This window comes from Arctopsyche grandis, chromosome 6 (genome assembly GCF_051622035.1).
Source record: "Arctopsyche grandis isolate Sample6627 chromosome 6, ASM5162203v2, whole genome shotgun sequence".
Classification (NCBI taxonomy): domain Eukaryota; kingdom Metazoa; phylum Arthropoda; class Insecta; order Trichoptera; family Hydropsychidae; genus Arctopsyche; species Arctopsyche grandis.
In genome coordinates this window covers 28,643,152-28,665,788 of record NC_135360.1, presented here as the reverse complement: position 1 = coordinate 28,665,788, position 22,637 = coordinate 28,643,152, and the positions used below count along the sequence as shown (strand labels likewise).

The window sequence follows — 22,637 nt, the reverse complement described above, 5'->3', positions numbered from 1 at the left end:
TAAAAGTCTTTTAAATTGATATTTATTCTATTTAATACAATAAATTGAAATTAAATCTATATATATATATATATATATATATATATATATATATATATATATATATATATATATATATATATATATATATATATATATATATATATATATATATATATATATATATATATATATATATATATATATATATATATATATATATATATATATAATGAATGTCTGTGTGTGAATGAATAGGCTGCTAAACCACTGAACCGATTACGATGAAACTTTCAGGACTGATTACTGTGAAAAAAACGGGAAAACACCTGTACGGAAACGGGAAAAACGGGAATGAGTGTCATTGCAACGCAATAATTTCAAATGTGTTCGCTACCTGCGTTTTTCCGACAAATAAGAACGGGAACGGGAACGGGAACGGGAACGGGAACGGGAACGGGAACGGGAACGGGAACGGGAACGGGAACGGGAACGGGAACGGGAACGGGAACGGGAACGGGAACGGGAACGGGAACGGGAACGGGAACGGGAACGGGAACGGGAACGGGAACGGGAACGGGAACTAGAACGGAAACGGGAACGGGAACGGAACGAGAACGGGAACGGGTACGGGAATTGCATGCGTTATTATGGCATTGCAACGCATGCCGGGGTTCAGCTAGTATTGTACATATATAAACTATATAAACTGAAATTCAATATGCTCTACCACAGTTAATGTATACTTATTTATTATTTTACTTTATTATTAATTAATAAATATTTATTAATATTTTTAAGCAATTTTCCGTGGCGGGGATTATTTGCACGGGGGGTTAATGTCCAGGGGATTTTTGACCGGGGGTATGTGTCGGGGGTATGTTTCCGGGGGGCACATATCCGGATACCATATTACATACATATTCAGCAATATGGCTTGGTGGTTGCGTGTAAGTTTAGCACCGAGAGGTTACCGGGCTCGATCCCGTGCTAATCTTTAATGCTGCTGGTCAGACTTGGATATTTGTGACGTTTCCTGTTAGAGTTGGGCAATTTATCTGATTTCATTGTTGAAACGGATCCTCCATCAAATTGGAAAAAACCATCCTACCCGCTATGTCACAAATATCTGAATTTGATTTATGTACAATATGTAAAAAATTATATACAAGTCCATAGATGTCTCAATGGATTGATTCATTAATTAATTAATTGCTAATTTCGTGTTCTTCAGCCTTTCGAAATATTATACAACGATTTATGTAATAAAAATGATGCAATGTTTGCAATTAATTGTAAATAATAAAATATGTACCTACATACATATATCGGTTGAGGTATTGCAAACTATTGATATTTTACTTTTATTTATTTTATTGATATTTTTGTAATATATGAAATCCCAGTAAAACAATTTTTCTTAATTTACTTTGAAACGATTATTATTTAGCTTATTTAAAAATCGAAATGTTAGTATTACATAATCTCATAATATGAAATGTTCTACTTTGCTCTTTTCGTTATTTTTAATAATCCATACGATTAATTATAAAACTGATATATTACGGAGCAAAAGCCAAATACATTTATAGAATATCCCTTCTAGCTCATAATTGTCCAAGTTTGAAATTAGCTCAACTATCCTGGGGGCTTTAATCAAATTGTGTCGATTTTTAAACAGATTTTTATTCAAAATAATATGTGAGAGTTTTCCTGTGGGAAATCATTGAAAATTGACACATCGTCGAAAACATGATCTCAAGCAAAGTAATGCAAGGGCATATACATACATATATGTGAACAACAAAATGTGCTTACATTTAAATATAAATTTACATATGTATAGTACTTAAGCTTTTAATTACAATATTCATCGATTAAGCTCGCATGACGAACGACCTTTCTGTTGATTGATTAATAATCACGTACATGCGTATGCTTTCGACATTGGGATGGAATTGTCTGAAATCTAATAAGGACAAAGTAGTTTTGAAATTGACCTTCATCACGTTACATGTTTCAAAATATAGAATTTTGAAAGCAATTACGTCTTTTAATTAATATTATTACTTAACATACGCACGTACACATGTATGGACTTTCGATGTGATTATAACAAATTGTAGCTTCAGAATCATATGAAAATTCCAACAATCAATTTTTTTGATTTTTAAATGTTTTTTTTTATTATTAATAAATTATGTTCACAATACATCTTGTATCTATTTTAATAGCTACTGATCTATTGATCATTTTCTATTTTACAATTTTAATTTAATTTTGTTAGTAATCATAGTATTATATTATTCTGATGTTTATGTACAGCATAATAGGAAAAATAGCTCAAAAACCTATTTACAATTCTTATAAATGCTCATAATACATCTAATACATAATATGAATTAAAGACTCTCTAAAGTCAACGATCTTAAGCAAATTGTGTGTAGGTAATCTGTGTTTATACCTCAAGGGTATATCTAGACATTGTTTATAATCACCGAAACTCTTCACAAGTGTGTTAGTATGGTTAATAGTGATTCTGGGTGTATTATAAATTATTTTTAGGGATTTATTTTGTATTACTTGGAGCTTGGAAAGGTTAGTATTCGAAGAGTTATTCCATACAGGTTAAGCATAGGTTTATAATGGTAATATGAGCTCGCGATATAATTTTATTTTATTTTGAGTTGATAAAGAACTATGTCGATTAAATATTGGGTATATTGAGGATATACCCCGCATTTTGCCTTGCATTTCGCTCCCTCAATGTGAGGTGCCCATCTCATTCTTTTATCGAACGTTACTCCTAAATATGTTATTACTGACTGCCATTTCAGACTTTCCAACTGAAAATAAATAGTAGATTTTAAGCACATTTAACCTAAAAGTTTAGTATCACATGCGAAAGACCCTCCCATAAACATTTTGTATAATGGCGCAATATAAACAACTAAGAACACAAAAGCTGTGCTGATTACTGTTTGTAGACCGTCGTTAACGTTAATAATTTCAATTTCAACTGTCAAAATGGATTGAGAACATATGTATATGTACATACATAAATACATACATATGTATGTACTTGTATATTGGTTTGTCTAAAACTTTCGTTTGACCTGTTTGCGATTAACCGCACAAGTCAATACATATAGAAACTTTGAGATTGGTCGCAATCACAGTATTTGATTTTCAGGCTTATTCTACAATAGTAGTAAATTATAAGCCAGAAGCAGAACGTTATGTCTCAATACTACCATGCGATATCTACATTAATTTGGAAATAAATTATATTATATTATAATATTTATATAAAAAAAAGCTCTCGAGTGAAATTAAACTGCTCGTCGAGCTTTTGGGCGTAATTATTTTTAATATATACTTTGAAAAATATCACAACTAATGAGTTAATGACCCTCTCGCACGAAATGTTAGGTTGATTTTTTAATATGTTCAAACCATTAGGCTCTTTTTATTTTAGACTATGATCGCTTAATTTTCACATTCACATAACCTTTATTGTGTATTTGGAAAATAAACAAGCGCTTCTAAACGTATTCGTTTTTACTATTACTAGCCTATTCTTAGTTCGTTAAAGATTTTGTCGTGTGACGAAGTTTGGGTTCTTATCCGATCGTTTTCAAACTTTGCCATTTTGCTCGGTTTGGTCATGAATATAAGTGGAAATGACATCCGCTATTACGATGGTGTAAAATAATCATAATAGACACGTTTGAAAATACTCCGTCATATTTCTTCTTGACGTTTATCGTCCAAATTGATCGTCCAGACTGGTGGTCCAGATTGATCGTTTTAGCCTCTTCTTACTTTATATCCCTTTTCGCCACCATCTTGCTTTGTCAGATTTTAATTGTTTAAACGCCTATAACATTTTCTTTTTTCACTCTATATATTATAAAATTTGCTTTATTTTCATTTAAGAATGCAAACAGTTGAATTTCTGCTTTAAAAAAATATATTTGAACTATTTACAAATGCATATATATTTAACTTATTTATTCATAAAAAATACAAAAACAAAATACACTTGCTATAGTCGAACCGATCTAGCACAGAGACTTACGTAAAATATATATGCTATCACATTCACCCCCCCACTCGACCCGCGATGGCCAATTACATTTCGTTTCAGTTTCGCATTGCATGTTGTTCAATAAATGCAATATTTTTCATGCGTATAATTTGACTTTTATTTTTTGTCAGTTTTGAGTTCGTGTGAACATACTCAAAAATATTCAAGAACATATTCAAAAGTGAAATATTTACATTGATAAAATTTTAATATAAAATACGTAAGTTGTTCATATTATTAATTTATTTATGGAATACGTATATATTTTATATTAATGAAAATTTGTATTTTTTATACGACAGCAAAACTTACAGTAATACTATTAAAGACCTTGTATTGTATTATTATATAGTAAAATAAGAAATAATTAAAAAATAAATACAGAAATTATTTTACGTCCTTAAAATGTTACAACACATTGCACGAATGTGACAGCATGCTCGGTTCTTGTAAGTCTCGCGCTACAACGGATCGACTATAACTATTTTATTAAGCGAATTCCTTTTCCTTTGAAAATTCATTGACATTTTTTAAAAATACAATTATTTTTTTACATTATACAGGTTGCTTGAGTTCAATGTACCCATTTAAGTAATTTTTGATCAAAATTCCACACATGAAGATTGATTATGATGATTAATTTTATTTGTAACGGTTAAATAAAAATATATTCGCATACGGTGATTTCAATTTTAATAATATCGAAATCGTACAATTTTTTTGATACAAAAAAATTACATTTTGTTTAATATTTTTAAATTAAAAACCATACTTGGACCTTAATTAAGAAACCTTGATTTAAATCCGAAAAATAGCTGAAATAAATTTCACAAATTAAAAAAAAAACTGTACAAATTCCTAATATGTTGGCACACTTTTTTAATCTTTAATTTGAAAAAATTGCAAATTTATATTAATTTAACATTAAATTGAAATTCACACGAACGTTTTCGGTCGCCGATAACTGTTATTGTTAGTAAAAATAATTAAGTATATACAAAATGGCATGTACGCACAACATTAAGCGGTCAATGTCTTGCAAATTTGCCGTTAAATTTTTTTTGCGACCCTTCATGACTATTACATGGCTCATTCGATGGTGTTCGAGTGTTGAAACTCAGTTTTTACGCGAGGGATGTTTAACTGCTCTTCTTTACGACCCCAAATTTTATTATTAATTTCGCCGACCGCCATATAAAATGGTCATTCATCCACCACTTACTTATAAGTGACGGTTTACGACGATAGATAATACAACGTAATATAAATATTTAATTCAAAAGAAAACTCGTGTGTACATTTTTTAAATATTACTTTACATCGTATTATGTAATTTATTCGAGACAATGCAACGGTGTATGTTTTCGAGTGAGGTTTAATCACTCGCTCTAAAATATCGTTACAAACGTGTCAATTTATTTGGAAAAGTGTCAGTTAAAATTTCCGTCAAATTGACGAAGGTTATTTCGAACGAAATTGCGGTGGCATCTCGGGATAAACAAGACACACTGGAATTTTGATTTATCGGTGTAAGCTAATTTAACTGTCAGTTACAACTTTGCAAGGTAAATATTAATAGATACATTGTGTAGAATATACTCGAGAGGAACTATTCGTAACATTTTGACAAAACATTGAAATCTTCTCACGTTTTATCGATCGAATACATTTCCAATTTCTTACTTTTACATATTATATTTTATTTGGCTTGACTCTTTCATTTCAGTGATCCTTACTTTGGAAAAAAAAATGTACTCTCAGTTATCTAATGTAATTAGCTCTAAAATAAATAAATAAACTATGAAACATTTACCAAAAGATTTTTTATAAAACCTAAAATATTTAAATCACTCTTTTATACGTACATATAAGTAAATATCTACAGGCCTGTGCTAGGAAAAAATCTTGAATTTGGCGCCCCTCTCTACCTCCATCAAAAATCTTATTTAAAATATTTTTTACAAACAATATATAAAAAAATAAAAATTCCAACTTTGATTAAATAGAAAAATAAAAGTTACAGATATTTATTCGTTTTTAATACTACCCAAATATAGGAATATGCTTACGGAAATCTATTAATTGGAAGGACTATTAAATATTCCATTTTTTAAAAATTTTCATTCAAAGTCGGGAACTACATACATATAATATATTAGCATTTATCTTTTATTTACATTTATTATAATATTATAATATGATAATGTATTATTAACATTTAATTTAATTTAATAATATATTATTAACATTTATCATAATATATTATAATATTATTATAATATATTGTATTCATTTCACATTCAAATTTTTGATGCCGATGTTTGCGCTCAGGATCGCCGTCTCGTTGGCTAAATTAAATTTGATTCTATTTTTATGATTTATAAAAATAGTCGAGAACAAAATTCAACAGAAAAAATCTTCAAAAGAAAAGTTTAAAGTAAAAAAAAAAAATAGTCCGTAATAATCTTAAAATTTTAGCCTCGAAAAAATCTTTTATAATAAATGATGAATTTATTTATGTATTACGATAAGGCTCTGAATATATAATGTAATACATTAAATGAAAATTTCAATTTATGCTCTAATAGTATTTGTATCAACAAATATTATATTTGAATTTAAATAAAAAATATATGAAAATAAAATAAAAGAACGTTATTATTATTTACTAATAACTACGTACCTATGCAAAGTTTCACTCGCTCGCTATATAAGTTTAATTAAACGTTAATTAAAACATACAAAAGCGTCTGCATTTTACAAAATTGAAGATGTAAGTATTGTCCTTTAATTATTAAAATAAAAAAAAACCACAGTTTGAACTCGAAGATAAAGTCAATCGTTCAGTTGTTCAATCGTTCAGTTCAATTTTTCAATCGTTCAGTTGTTTTTCATATAAAATTTAAATAAAAAAACAATAATGTAACCTAGAACAGTGAATATGTAATATTTTATTCTATTTTATACCAAATCATTAAAAAGAAATATAAACTAAATGTCATCAATACTAAAGTGATGCTAAATCAATACTTTCAATGCATAATATTGTGCAATATACATTCTATAGTGTGTGCTTAGTACACCAGACTCTTCAAACCAGAGAAATGTTATAATAATACCTTTACCAATACATCTCCTGTGTCAATTATACGCGTAACGTTTCCATAACTATAGATACACGCACGGAATAGAATCAGGGTCATCACATATTCACTACAGAAATAAAAGTTTTATTTTGATATAAATTTATTTACAATTTTTGCGGTGTTGGGCGTTGGTAGCTTATCCGTTCTTTTCTCGATTGGCGGATTTTTTTCATCCACTTTTTTTGCATTTGTCTGTCTTTGGGAACTCTTAAATTCACGTGCAATGTATAGTTTCAATAAAAATATATATATAATATAAAACGAACGATATTTATATTAATTAAACTTAAATGATTGGTTCTTAATATAATTGAGTATTCGGCGCCAGAAATTAAATTTATTTAAAAATAATTTTTACATTTCTCTGGTGCCACCCCTGAAATTGTATGTAGAATGCATGCAGTCGCCATGACACTTTTAAACACTGTCAAACTACGATGTTAATTTAATAATATGTTACTTAAATGATTAGTTTACTTATAAAAATGAATCACATGTTGATTATTGTGTGTTTTTGAATGCATTGTGCAATTTTTAACGATGCACTTGCCGATCTAAATTAACAAAAAAAACATCAAATACGACTGCCGGGAAAATTATTATGAAATGTCCACAGACCTTTGCTACTTGACAACAATACGAAGCCTAAAGCCACTTCTATTATTATAACATTTCTCTGCTACAAACCGTGACAATCACCAACATTTTGTTCATCGACAACTTACTCAATACAGCTATAAGTTACATAATTTATTATCGAAAAAGTGCAAAAAGCGTTTCTTCGTTTTCTTTATAAGAAAGAGTATGGGTACTACTTTCCTTTTGGGCATGCTTGGGTATAATTCCCTTGAACTTCGGAGAAACTTCTCGTTAATTCGTTTCGTTCTCCAGCTATTGCGTGGTAATACGTCATGCCCGTTGTTGCTGGAACAGTTGGGACTTTATGTCCCTAATAATTATGTGCGTGGTAGACATCATCATTTGATGGTTGCACCTGCTGCTCGCACAGTTCTTTTTCGAATGGCTCCTATTCCAAGAGCTATTCGACTTCTCAATGAAATCGTTGCTGCTGTCCCTGAATGTGATATTTTCCACCTTGGGGAGCGTAGATTATCGGATGTTATTTTAACATATTTATCTGGTAACCTGCGCTCATCATTACTTTCTTAATTTGAATGTGATGTATGAGTGGAATCTTAATCTACTCTCTTCCATTTGGGCCTCGCTGTGATTTTATTTTTTATTCATATTTTGTTTTATTTTATTTTACTTTTTCTTTCTCCTTTGTACATTTTTATATACTATGTATTTTAATTTTGCTCAGTGTAAACAAAGTATGGGATTTATGGACTTTATTTTTAATTTTTACACTTTTGTTATTTTTTTTCTCTCTGAATGATGTATTATTTTCCTTTTGTTACTTTTTTTTATTATTTTATTTTACCATGTTTTCTGCTTTTGCTTTTTTCCTTTATTTACAGTTTACTTGTTTTTATATCTTTTTCAAATGTAGGCCATTGTGGCGCATTAGGTTCTTCCTGTAATGCCACAATGGTCCAAAACTATTAAATAAATAAATAAATTTTCAATTTTTGCGGTGTTGGGCGTTGGTAGCCTATCCGTTCTTTTCTCGATTGGCGGATTTTTTTCATCCACTTTTTTTGCATTTGTCTGTCTTTGGGAACTCTTAAATTAACGTGCAATGTATAGTTTCAACAAAAATATGTATAATATAAAACGAACGATATTTATATTAATTAAACATAAATGATTGGTTCTTAAAATAATTGAGTATTCGGCGCCACCAAGAGAAATGTTTTTACATTTATTTAAAAATAATTTTTACATTTCTCTGGTGCCACCCCTGAAATTGTATGTAGAATGCATGCAGTCGCCATGACACTTTTAAACACTGTCAAACTACGATGTTAATTTAATAATATGTTACTTAAATGATTAATTTACTTATAAAAATGAATCACATGTTGATTATTGTGTGTTTTTGAATGCATTGTGCAATTGCCGATCTTGCGAGTAAAATTAACAAAAAAAGCATCAAATACGACTGTCGGGAAAATTATTATGAAATGTCCACAGAGCTTTGCCACTTGACAACAATACGAAGCCTAAAGCCACTTCTATTATTATAACATTTCTCCGCTACAAACCGTGACAATCACCAACATTTTGTTCATCGACAACTTACTCAATACAGCTATAAGTTACATAATTAAAAATTACACACAACAGAGGAAATTCCACGCTCCTATTATAAGTGAGAAACAATTTCCTATTACAATGTTCAAGTCCCCTTTTAAACGGTTGACTTTTTCATTAAACTTTGCGACCATCTAATAAAGTAGCCATTCACGTCGTATCCATCGCCCCTACACACTAAACACTAGATACACACATCTCCACTTTCATATCGCCTTTTGTCACGTTGGAAGTAATAATGGCTATACACGTCACGTGTATGCACCACGAAGAAAATGAGAAACTTATGACGAACTAGTGCAGCTCCGTTCGAGTTCAGGTGACATTGTTTCGCTGAAATGACTTCAGCAGGTATCTATGAGTGCTACATAGTATATTTTCACGGCATACTCGAGAGCAATTCCTGCTACATTTTCCAAACCCCTGAAAATATTACACGGGCGTGCACGTGCACCGTAGGGGAGCAATATCCCTCGCAGCATGGTACGGTTCAAAAGTAAACTCAATTCAACTAGCTTTATTACCATACGATAGAGTTTCTATAGCCTTTTGTCTCACGGTTTTCCATAAAGTTATGTATTTTGATGCAAAACTACATACATGTATATATGTAATCTATTCGATAGGGTACATACATATCATCAAAAGCCACGAGACAAAAAAGTGCTTTTAAAATACATAGATATTATCTCGAGATGAGCAATATTACATTACGTTTATAGTGTTGCGTCAAAGTTATGTTAACCCTCCCTCACCGAAGTGGTTTATACAAGTGCGCCAATTTTTACGCACGTTTTTCATAATAGCTATGTGGTTTTCAAAGCTATTCACCCTATATTTCTTGTATTCCTAGAATGAACTACAAGAAGTTTATTTTAATAGATTTTGTATGATTTAGAAAAGGGGTACATCGTAAAAAAATACATTTATACATTTGTACGTTCCAAAGTATGATTTAAAAGCGGTAGTGATAAGTCATGTTTTTGACTGTTCGCTTGCATATTCTTGTTGATCGATGAATCAATGCGAGAGAAAGAGACAGCTATATTTTTGTAAGCTATTGTTTTCGTCACTTTTGGCGCGAGGCTATTGAGTCATGCAGTCACCTGTTGGCCTTACCTATGTGCGTTTGCATGTCGATACTTGTTGTTATTATTTAATACAAAAATAGTCAAAAACATGCCATAGGACTAAAACTTTTTATGTTGATGTATAAAATGATTAATAAGATAATATATATTGAACCCATTTGTATTGAGATAAGCTGTGATTTGATTAAAAAATACTGGGGTTTTACATGACCCCGGTTAGGAACACTCGTTCAATCTCGACGCTCCGTTCTTCAAAGGTTAAAATGTATGAATAACCATAGTATAAGAATTTCGAGGAATGAATGTAAGAATAATATTAAATTATGTTTAAATAATTGTCCAGTTTTTAATATCAATTGTAAGCTAGTGCCTAGTTTAACCTTAGAATCTTGTGGATGAATCCACTTTAATGTGATCGTGTTGTGCAGAATCTTGAAAATCTTCCTCCACTTTGTTATTACGTATTTTCGTTCGTATGAATCGATGGCCCTTTCATATCCAACCTTCTATAAATTTAGGTCAAATGCACCCTCTCGTTAATACGAGAGGTTGCATTTATAAATTATGCGAAGTGTTTCCAAATAATTGCAAGTTTTTCAAAAGCTTTTAATTCGTCTAAAGTATTTTTTTATAATGTTATTTCTATTCTACTATAACACTGAGCAACAAAAAAAAAATACCCGAGCAAAGACTAATCAATCTTTACTAATTTTGACCCACTTAATCCGAATATGACAGTGGTTTTTGTTTTGGTTTCCTCTGGTTCATGAAATATGAGCATTTAAAAAAATGCTCAATTTTTACAGATTTTTGGTTTTGCAGTCTTTAACTAAATAAATCTAATATTGCTGTGCCAAATGTCAGATTTGACATTTGGCGGTTGACGTCTCTTCGAATGGGGGTGAATCTAAAATTATAAATAACTACTGTGTGGTTTGTACCGAACGATAAATGGGACTAAAACTATTTCAGATACATCTTATCTCACCTGTGTGTATAGTTTCGTATAGTTTATTCAGAGTGAAATTGATATATCTAACTAAAGTCTGAAGTCTACCCTAGAAAAATTTGTGGTCATTCATAGTATTGATTAACTATTCTAAACTTTAGCCAAAGTTCAATGATTTGTTGTAACCTTTATATTAATGTTGTGTTTCTTCCTCCAAAACAAACTTTCTAACCTACATATATAGGCTTAATCTTTAGGTATGAACATTGATCAAACAGTGATAGCTATGTACATCAATGTATACTTTCTTTTAAGTGGTACTATTCGAGGAGAATAGTGAACCTGGCTTTCGAAACAATTGACAGAGAGAGAGGAATTTTGAACCAAATATAATTCATATTAAAAATAAATTTAAGCAATTGAAAATGTAATTCGGACAAATATTCTTTCGGTCGAATGTCCATGCACGTCACCAATGGTTCGGTGATTACCGGTCACAAAGCACTGGTCACAAAGTCACTAAAATCTCTATAACGGAACATCTGACAGCCGAAAAGTCCACCATACTAATGATAACGATCATACTAACGAGTGCCAAATATTGCGTATTCGCGATTTTAAGTGGTACTATATTTACTACTATTTTTACTAGGTACTATTTTTGAACCGAATATAATTATAGTTTATTTATTTATTTATTTATTTACATACATATTTTCACATACATATATACAAATATACCAGGAAGGCTTTACAGGTAAACCCCAAATGCGCCTTCCTGGTCAACATAATTATTACATATATTCATGCAAATCTAAATATCTGACATCTATGGTCAGTATACATACATATATTACAAGCATCGTATTAATACGATAAGTAATGATGAATAACTTTCATGTAACAATACGAATTTTTATATTCGATAAACAACCACAGAGACATCTATGGTGAGCAATATGGCGAAACCTAAAATATAACAATAACTAAAGGCTCGCAACAGAAAAGTGGGAAGGAAACGCCAATTTTACGGGAATCATTTCAATGAAAATCAGAAAAATTGGCAAATTCTGATAAGAAACGATCGACCTATGTAGATAAATCAAGGTCTGGCCAACAGCGAGACTTAGCGGTGATTCGAACTCGTAACATCAAGTACGAAATGATTCAACATTCACCACTAGACCACGCTGCTGGTCTAGTGGTTAATAGTTACAGCGGTTTTGCAGACAGGTTGATTTGGAATATCTCTGAACAATATCGATTTGAGAGGCGAAATGCTTTTATTATACAGTCGATTTGAGTGAATTTTTGACACCATTTTCACACGCATTTTAAATTATTTTTTCAGTGAACCTGTCAATCGCAGACACGATGGTATCGACGTTGAACGTGACGTTCAACTACTGGTACATGATGAACGCGGACTGGCCATTCGGAGCGCTCTACTGCAAGATCAGCCAATTTGTATCCGTCTTGAGCATATCCGCATCTGTATTTACGCTGATGGCGATTAGCATTGACAGGTGAGTGAGTGTGTGTGTGTGTGTTTGTACATTTGCAGGATAAGTCCGATATTTATTAGTTGAGTGTACCGTGCTTCATTTTTTTTTTATTCATTTTCAATTTACGACTGACCCATACATAGTGTATAACGAATCGTTTTTCGATAACGGCTAATGGCGCCTACCAAGTACTATGTCTATTGCACGCGAGTAGGTACACAAACTCGCGTGTTTGTAAACGGAATCAAACTTCATATTTACACACTCATGTATTTAAAATCGTGTCTGGGATGTGTACAATGAGTGTTATTGGAGTTCTACGAAATATACCGGTCGGCAACGTGATTTGAATAAATCCGTATATAATATAAATCGTGCTATTGACATTTGAAGTTGATTTTGTCTCGTACTTTAAGGCGTCTATTTTACCGATCAGTAAAAAATTCACATTTTGATCAGTAAAAAATAGCATTTGGTAGGTAAAAATAATGGATTGATCAGTGAATATAATAAACGATCAGTTTGTATTGATCGGGTGCACCTCACGGGATCGAATTAGAAATGCACGAAAAACCAAATATCGGAAGGCAAAGATCGAAAATCGAAAGATCTTAAGTCGAAAGATCAAAAAAAAAAAGGGTGCATTTTAAACGGTACATACTCACTTAATTTGCGCGAGCAGGATACAACAGGAACAAGAGGAACAGGCTTTTCTGCGCGCGCACATTAATACGGGAGGAAAAGCCTGTTCCTCTTGTTCCTGTTGTATCCTGCTCACGCAAATTAAGTGAGGATGTACGTGAGTATGTACCGTTTACCATGCACCCTTTTTTTTAATCTTTCGACTTAAGATCTTTCGATTTTCGATCTCTGCCTTCCGATATTTGGTTTTTCGTGCATTTCTAATTCGATCCCGTGGGGTAGACCCGTATTGATCAGTTGCTATGCGATCATTTATCAAATAAAATAATAAGTGTTTTAATAATATGAGCAGTAATGAAAGCAAAATGATCAGTATATAAAACGAAATGATAAGATTTAATAATTGAATTCTAAAACGTAATGCTAAAAAAAAAACGCGTTTTGAATAAAAATACCAATAATTTTATTTTACTACCGCCATCTATGTATGTTTAAAACTAAAAACTGGATAAACGTCAGGCACTTTTCAGAAATTCAAATTTAAAACGCGTCTAAAACGAAATTTTTCCTCCATCGTAATGGCAATACTTATATTGATGACCAAAATGAGCAATAAGGCAAAGTATGAAAACGATCGGACATGAGGCAATTTGTTTCCTGAATTGTAATCGTAAGTGAAGTATAAAAAGAGGTATGTAAAAATAAATTATTAAATGAAACGATCAGTTTTACGCATTTTGACAGATGAAGTAGAGCCAATGTTGCCATATCGGATCGTTTTCGGTAGTGTTCTCTCCACCCGCGTGCGTTTCTTTGTTTGCGCCGGACCAAGCGTTGATAAAATCTGACATTCACTGGTGTTTTGATTTCTCGCTTTTCTCCTGGACTTCGAGTTCCTTTTTCAACTGGCTTTCTTTCACTTGGCTACTGGCTTCCTGATTTTTGTTTTTTCCCTCGGACTGACTTTTTCTCAGATATGTGTTTGACCTGGATTTAACAACTTGAACATAAACAAATATTGACCCCCTCTCCATTTTCAACCCCCTCGATCCTCGCCCTCGCTGCAGGTTCATTTCAGTCTCACTGTCTCAGTTCTCGCGTGTCTGTTAAATTAATAAATACCGACCCTAACAACCTAATCTTAAATTAATAGGGCCAACCCAACTTAAATAAAAGTGTTGGCTGCTAAGATCTAAGATGGGCGACGCGCTATCATCCAACTGTCAAAAATTATAATTTATTTGGTTTTACTTATCATTTATATTATTTATCTGATCACTCATTTAATTAATTACTGATAGAAAAATTGTTATTTACTGATCGAAAAATGAATATTTACTGATCATATATATTATTTAAGTGATCACTTATTTAATTAATTACTGATCATTAATTTTAATTTTTAACTGATCATTTTAGTTATTTTAACTTACCAAATAATCAGTTCCCGTATTTTAATATATACACAGTCATATTCAAGGAGTGGGCTTCTTTGAAGTATGATGGTGGTATTTTTTCAAAGTTTTTATTAGTTTCACTTCGTTCGTTAGTATGACAAACTTTCTATACTCTTTCGATCGCTTTGAAACGTGGTCATTTTGCGAAGTTTGGCCACCAATAGACTTCAATTGAGATTACAATAAACACGTTTAAGAATCTAAAAAATTTGGAGAAGGTGATACCTCTCGCATATTTACATGCTGCGTTGACTCGGAAATTAATTAGCTTTAGTATTAAAATATTTTTATTATTAAGTAAAAAAAACTGTACCTAGTAAAAGAAAAAGAGTTTTTTAAAAACTGTTTATATTATTTAAAATTGATTACATATATGTACATATGTACATAGTATGTACATATATAATGGTGCCTGATTTAAATATATCTTCAAAATGTTTCGTAGAAAATGGTAAATTTGGCACAAGTTTCTTAAATCAACTTCGCCATATTTTGTTAACTTTCGCTAATGAGATTCTATAAAATTTCATCGTATCCAAAATGCTTGCGTCATAATACTTATTAAATGAAGGAGTCGAGAATTTAAAGTATTTTATTGTTCGAAAAATTTATTTTCAACGACCTATTTTTTAAGTGAAATAATTCAACTTAAATCGACATATATTTCACGCTGTAACGTAAACATTAGAGTCGTTATATTTGAAAGTGGCGTTAGTCCAATTTTCAGTTCCAAAAGTACTATTTCTGTTTGACTTACATAATTCACAAATAGCTATTACTTATTTTAATTTGATATGTCCAGAATCTTGGAAAATCAGAATAAATGTATCAAATATAATAGTAGTTTGTATAATACATACATACATATATGAAAATTATGTATGAAAATTTCACTCCTTTATGTAGGTACATATTTTAATTTATTTATTTTATTTTATTGTTACAAATCAATATACACTCGCCATTACAGATTTGCTCCAATGCGACGGGTGTACGTTAACGAAATACAGAATACATAAACAATCAGAAATCAGAAACACAGTAATACATACATATACAATCAGAATATATAGCATATAACAATTAATCAGAAATAATAATCATAGAGACATCTATGGATTATTTTTAGCTTTTTTTTTTTATACAATTTTTATACATATAATAAATATGAAATTATAGAGATGTCTATAGAGATATCTATAGATTTCAGATTACTGTGTATAATTATTACAAATTATACACAGGCAGATTTTGTGACAACAGGATTAGATCTAATTCCAATTTTCAGGAACCGTTTCAGCAATGATCAGATAAAATTGGCAAACTCTGACAGAGAAACGATCGATTTGGAGTCAAATCTAACCAGCAGTGGCGAGGACTCGAACCTTTGACCTCAGTGGTGCTAAATATATACGCTACCACTAAGCCAAACTGCTGGGTATATATGTACGTATATCGAACAGTTTAAAAAGTGGTCTATGCTTTTTTCTGTTCTAAAATTTAAATTGATCTTAAAATTCAAGCTCAATTCCATGTTCTTGTTTATTTTTTATTGGATTTGTATCGTTCATGAGGTTAATAGCTATGTTCATAATACGTCTAAGATCTATTTTAATAATGGCTGGTCCGGTGGATTTTCCCTCCATTGCGTATTTTTTCTTATTGTTGCGACTTATTACGTTTTGGCTTGTTTAATCTTATCAAAAACCTATTTAAACTTATTAATTTTTTATTGAAATTTGCCATGTGTACAATTTTCATACAAAATATCGGACAAAAAACACATTAAGTTACACTGTTTAAAATATTTTCTTTTTTACATACCTCCTTTACGTTTCATGGCTTTCGTGTTAGTGGTCATTTTTATCTCTTATCCGATCGTTTTCATACGTTGCCATATTGCTCATTTTGGTCATCAATACACGTTAATGTATCGTCTGCCATTACTTTGGAGATAAAATATCGTATACAACGCGTTTTAAAAACGGGGAAAGTAAATCTTCTTGACGTTTAACAAGCGTTGTTTAACAAGGCGTAAACTGTTCGCCTTATCAGATTTTAATTGTTTAAACGCCTATAATTCACTCTATATTTTATGAAATTTGCTCTATAGGTTCTCGTTATCACTAATATATAAATATTTATAGTTTTAACTCTCATATGCATATATAAATTTCAAATTTAGCGTGTAGCTTCTTGTAGGGTAATACACGATATATATTGATTTTTGGCCAAATATGTCAGATTTGACATTTCACGGCTAAAAATATATCTCTTCACTGGGTTTTATCTGCGAGATAAGTATTCAATAATAAGCTATGTTGTATCTAATTGTTAATATGATTTACAATAAGCTTACATACATTTAGTTTTTTACAATAAGCTTACATACATCACATACAATTATTTTTAGTTATCAGCTGATTTAATTTATCTGATGATTGAAAAGTTCATTTCTGTAAATACATAAACTCATTTATGGACAATCATACATTGATAAACTATTCTTAAGGCAATCTTAGTATTAATAAACTATTCTAAACTGTAAGGTTCCCGGCATAAATGAGTATACATATTGCCGGCAGCAACTCATAACCTCAAATTTCATTGTTTTTTCCTTCATAACAAACTTTCTAACCAATACAAGCTACACATGTACACAGATCAAACAGTGATAGTTTTATTTTTAGTTATCAGCCGATTTATTTTTTATGTAATACAGCACCTCTCGTCCGTAGATGCATATATACAATTTTAAGATTAACATAACTTTGAAAAGTTCAGCTGATTTAATTTATTTAAGCTCATTTGATGGCTCTCTATGGAAATTAGCTAAAGCGATTCGCAGGACAAAAAACTCGATTCCTCCATTAGATGATGCAGGAATCACAGTGACGCGTGATTGCGAAAAAGCAGAACTCTTTTCAAAATCTTTCCAAAAACATCACACACTCACACAACATTACAATCACATACCAACGCATAATAAAGTCAACCGGTCCATTAAAATCATCATAAAAACTCCCATTAACAGCACTAAAAATATAAAATTGGTGCATCATTTAATACATTTTTTTATGGATCGATGGTCTAAATTTGGTAAAAAAAATGTATTGTCGACGGAAATATTTTGTATTTACAAGATTTCAAATAAATTGGCTCGGTGTGAGTCGGTTAAATATTGATTGCAAGAATCAGTGACGTTATATAGTATCGTATAGTAACACACATATATAAAACCATTTAATATTAATCATAAAAAAAACAGTAGTGTTCCAATTTCTTGCCAAAGAACGCTTAATGAATGAATTAAAATCCATTTAACTAATTTTCTCGAGGGTCTGTTTATTTTTAATATTTAAACCTGCCGTTCAGACCACGCACCGCTTAATGATAAAACAACGACTGTATTTTCTCCCAGCATTGCAAAATAATTGCTCGGTCATTTTATATAAATCGCATAAACGTCATATGTTGTTGTCCGGCCACAAACCATACATTTAGTAAGCGTGTCGTCTGGAATTAATTAATACACGATGCGCCGAATGCAAAAGCGAATTAAGTCCATTTCGCTTGAAGGCTTTTCCCAATTTATAATACATACATATATTCCTGCGACAGTGAATTGTATTGTATAAATACGTTTTTCGTGATAATGAATAGTGCGAGTATTAGTATTGAATGTCCAAATTAATTGGCGTTTGCCTGAATAGTGGTTAGTAGTAATACATAAAAATGCGTACAAAATCACTTTTATATTTGCTCATAATTGTATTGTTTCTTTATACATCTATATGTATGTATGATATAAATAAAATATCCTCCAATCAGCATACATTGTATGTATATTTTGCCAATTTCAATGGTTGGAAAATTACTTACGACTCGTTTTATGTGTATGTGATCTTTAATCAGCATTCTTTGTATCTTTTGTCGATTTTTTGTATGCAAAATTATTTATATTTAAATTTTTTCACATAAACAAAAATTGTATATGTTGTAAATATAGTACATATAATACAAATACGTACTAGCTATTCTATTCAAATTAGAATGAATGTAGCAGTAGACTACAGCATTTTCTTTAGAAAATCTATTTTTTCTTTGGTAATTGATACTAAATTTTAACTCATCGCTTTCCGCCGAGAAAAAATTCGTAACTCCAAAACGTGTATGTATATCAAATATCGTAAAAGTGCATTTTCACTTTTCACTTTTTTCTTAGGGAGCGCTTTCATTCGCTCGTTTTATGGTCTGTACGCACCAAACCAACGACGATTTTGGGCCAACTTTTAAAACCAGTAGCGTACAAAATATCGAAATAAAAATTAAATTAAAAAATTGAAATTAAATATCAAAATTGAGCTAAAGAGCGAGATTGAGCTAAAATTAGATCATCGTTGATGTTTTGAATAGCAACAATGTTTTGAATTCCGTCGATATGCATTACAACCAGAGAAATATTATAATATCTCTGATTACGAGCGAAAAAAACCTTGTTATTGTTTCTTATAAGTCGTCACGATATACTACTGTGTTTCCGCCGTCGATGAAACATTTAAAAAAAAAAATGTCGGTGATTTGTCAAAGGGTTTTTTTTTCTTTCGTCGAAATAAAATTAATAATCACACATTATCCGATAAATTTTACCTCTGAGATTGATTTAATTATTTGATTTATTTCGACGAGAGAAACAATTAAAGACATTATCCGATAAAATTTACCTCTGAAATGATTTAATTAATTGATTTATTTCGACGAGAGAAACAATTGAAGACTAAAAAAAATTCGATTGATAGACCGACAACGCTCCGGATTGCGATCATCGCTCGGTCACCCATACTAATACATGAGATATTCTCAGTAACTGCGCATTACGGGGAAGTAAAAATAATAATTCTTTGATTTTTTTTTCGATCTTCGACAAACAAAAGTCAAGGATTACCTGTATGTGATTGTTGATGATCTAATTTTAGGTCAATCTCGAAAATTTATTTAAATTGGGCATGTTCTGTTTTAATTTTCAATATTTTATTTTAATTTTAATATATTGATTATAATTTTATTTTGATATTTGAATTTAATTTTTATATAATAATAATAGTTTTAATTTTGATATTTAATTTCAATTTTTAAATTTAATTTTTATTTCGATATTTTGTACGCTACTGGTTTGATCCTGCTGGTTAAAACGTTGGCCCAACATCGTCGTTGGTTTGGTCCGTACGCAGCATTATTCGTGGTTTCTTTTTTCATTCGAACCACTTCACGTATTATAGTCGACTACATACATATGCAAATATGTACATATGTACAAAGATACATACATTTGCTTAAGTTTCGAATGACAAAGTGCTTGTGCGACGAGTCTCGTCTCGGTACATATTCGTCGCCGAATCAGAATCGTCGTGGTTCGAAATAGAGAGAGAATAAATAAGAGCGGAGAGACGACGAAAAGACGGGGCTGATTGCTGTCGATATCCGAATAGGCAATTTGTTTGTGGTCCTCGTTCGACGAGAGCCATCGTCCCACCCATCCCACCCCCCTCATAAATATGGTAATCGTCCCATAGGCGAAGTTCATCCGATGAATTTTTACGACGTTTCGTTCCTCCTCGGTCCGTCCCGCATCCAGCTGACAGGCTGGAAGGTGTTGTTTTCGCGATAGAAGGCCGGAATAGAAGACGAATTGTACAGAAAATTGAATCTGCGAACAATTGCTCGCGAAAGCTCTAAATTATTTCCCGCCACTTCGGCTCGTTTACATTCGGCGTATATGAGCTTTTTATGCTGTCGTTCGTTTTATATATTGCTTTCGAACGCACTCGTATACGGTGCGTTCAAAAAACGGTGGTTGAACTTTTTTGGTGAAGAATTCTGTCTATTGGTGTGACGGTAATTGGATTATTAATCACATTGCGGTGGTCACAAAGAAAATGTTTGCCATTGAAAACGTGAATATGCAATATTCGGCACTCAAGTTCTCGTTAGTATGATAGTTATCGTTAGTATGATGGACTTTTCGGCTGCCAGATGTTCCGTTATAGAGATTTTAGTGACTTTGTGACCAGTAATCACCGAACCATTGGTGACGTGCGTGGAAATTCGACCGAAAGAACATTTGGCCGAATGACATTTTCAATTGCTTACATTTATTTTTAATATCTATTATATTTGGTTCAAAAATCCTCTCTCTCTGTCAATTGTTTCGATGGCCAGATCTATTATTCTCCTCGTATAGTAACGCTTATAAGAAAGTATACATTGATGTACATCACTTTTTGATTTATGTACATATGTATATTAATCCTATATAGGTTAGAAAGTTTGTTTTGGAGGAAGAAACACAACATTAATATAAAGGTTAAAACAAATCTTTGAAGTTTGGTTTAAGTTAAGAAAAGTTAATCTATGTATATTATGAATGACCACAACATTTTCTAGGTTAAACTTCAGACTTCAGTTAGATATTTCAGTTTCACTCTGAAGAAACTATAAGAAACTATACACACCGGTGAGATAAGATGTATCTGAAATAGTTTTAGTCCCATTTATCGATCGCTACAGACCACAAAGTAGTTATTTACAACTTGGAACTCACTCCCATTCGAAGACGCGTCAACCGCCAAATGTCAAATCTGAACCAGTTGGCCATTTAGACAATTAATTACCAACAATGCCGAATTTTTATTAAACAAATATGTGCACACAGGCCGCTAACTATATGTATATATAAAATTGAATGTCTGTCTGTGTTTCTCGAATAGGCTCCTAAGCCACTGAACCGATTCGATGGAACTTTCAGTATTTGTTGTATGCATGTCGGGGAAGATTACTGTGAAAAAAAAACGGCAAAAAACCTCTTAATGATAATATTTGTAATAACGATTTTACTGACGCGAAAATAAAGCTATCTTGCCTTCAACGCATCACGCCGCGAGTGTGATAATAATTGCGCCACGCCTACCTCGCACTTGAATGTACTGACCATTTAAGGCTGTACCACACACGTAGTTTGTTTGTAGGGATGGCCCACGTCAACAAATATATCTATACCTATATATAAATTGAATGGCTGTGGAACGGGAACGGGAATTGCACGCGTTATTGTGGAATTGCAAGGCATGCCGGGTTCAGCTAGTTAAAAATAAAAGCTAAAGCAATTGAGACAGTCAACTTGAATGAATAATGTAAAATTATCATGTTTATATTCAGCCCCCCTTTATACCTGTAAATAATAACATAACTTTAAAATGATTTGCTGGCAATGAAAGTGGATATATGTATATCACCTTTGTGATCGATCGATATTTGATTCAAAATTTAGCTTATTTGGCTTGTCGCGTTTGTGATGTTGATATACCTGTCTGTGTCCCTGAAGGTTTACTTCAAAGGAAATATGTACATGTATGTACTCTGCGAACTAGTTAATTGTGTATGTATGTTCATAGCGCTTGCTAAGCCTTTGGGTTTTCGCATCATATTGGGAAATAAAGTAAGAAGATCCCAAAATTCAAAAAATATATTATTAATCTTTCAATCATGGATCTTTGCTATGTAT

At 31.5% G+C, this 22,637-nt stretch overlaps 1 protein-coding gene across 1 annotated transcript in view; it reads left to right on the top strand.

The window, feature by feature from the left end:
• The window catches only part of LOC143912906 (tachykinin-like peptides receptor 99D), a 212,264-nt gene that overhangs the window by 1,168 nt on the left and 188,459 nt on the right, over window positions 1–22,637 (top strand). The window contains exon 2 of the mRNA XM_077432356.1: window positions 12,824–12,998. Coding sequence (XP_077288482.1) covers window positions 12,824–12,998 — 175 coding nt within the window. The remainder of the gene's footprint in view (window positions 1–12,823; window positions 12,999–22,637) is intronic.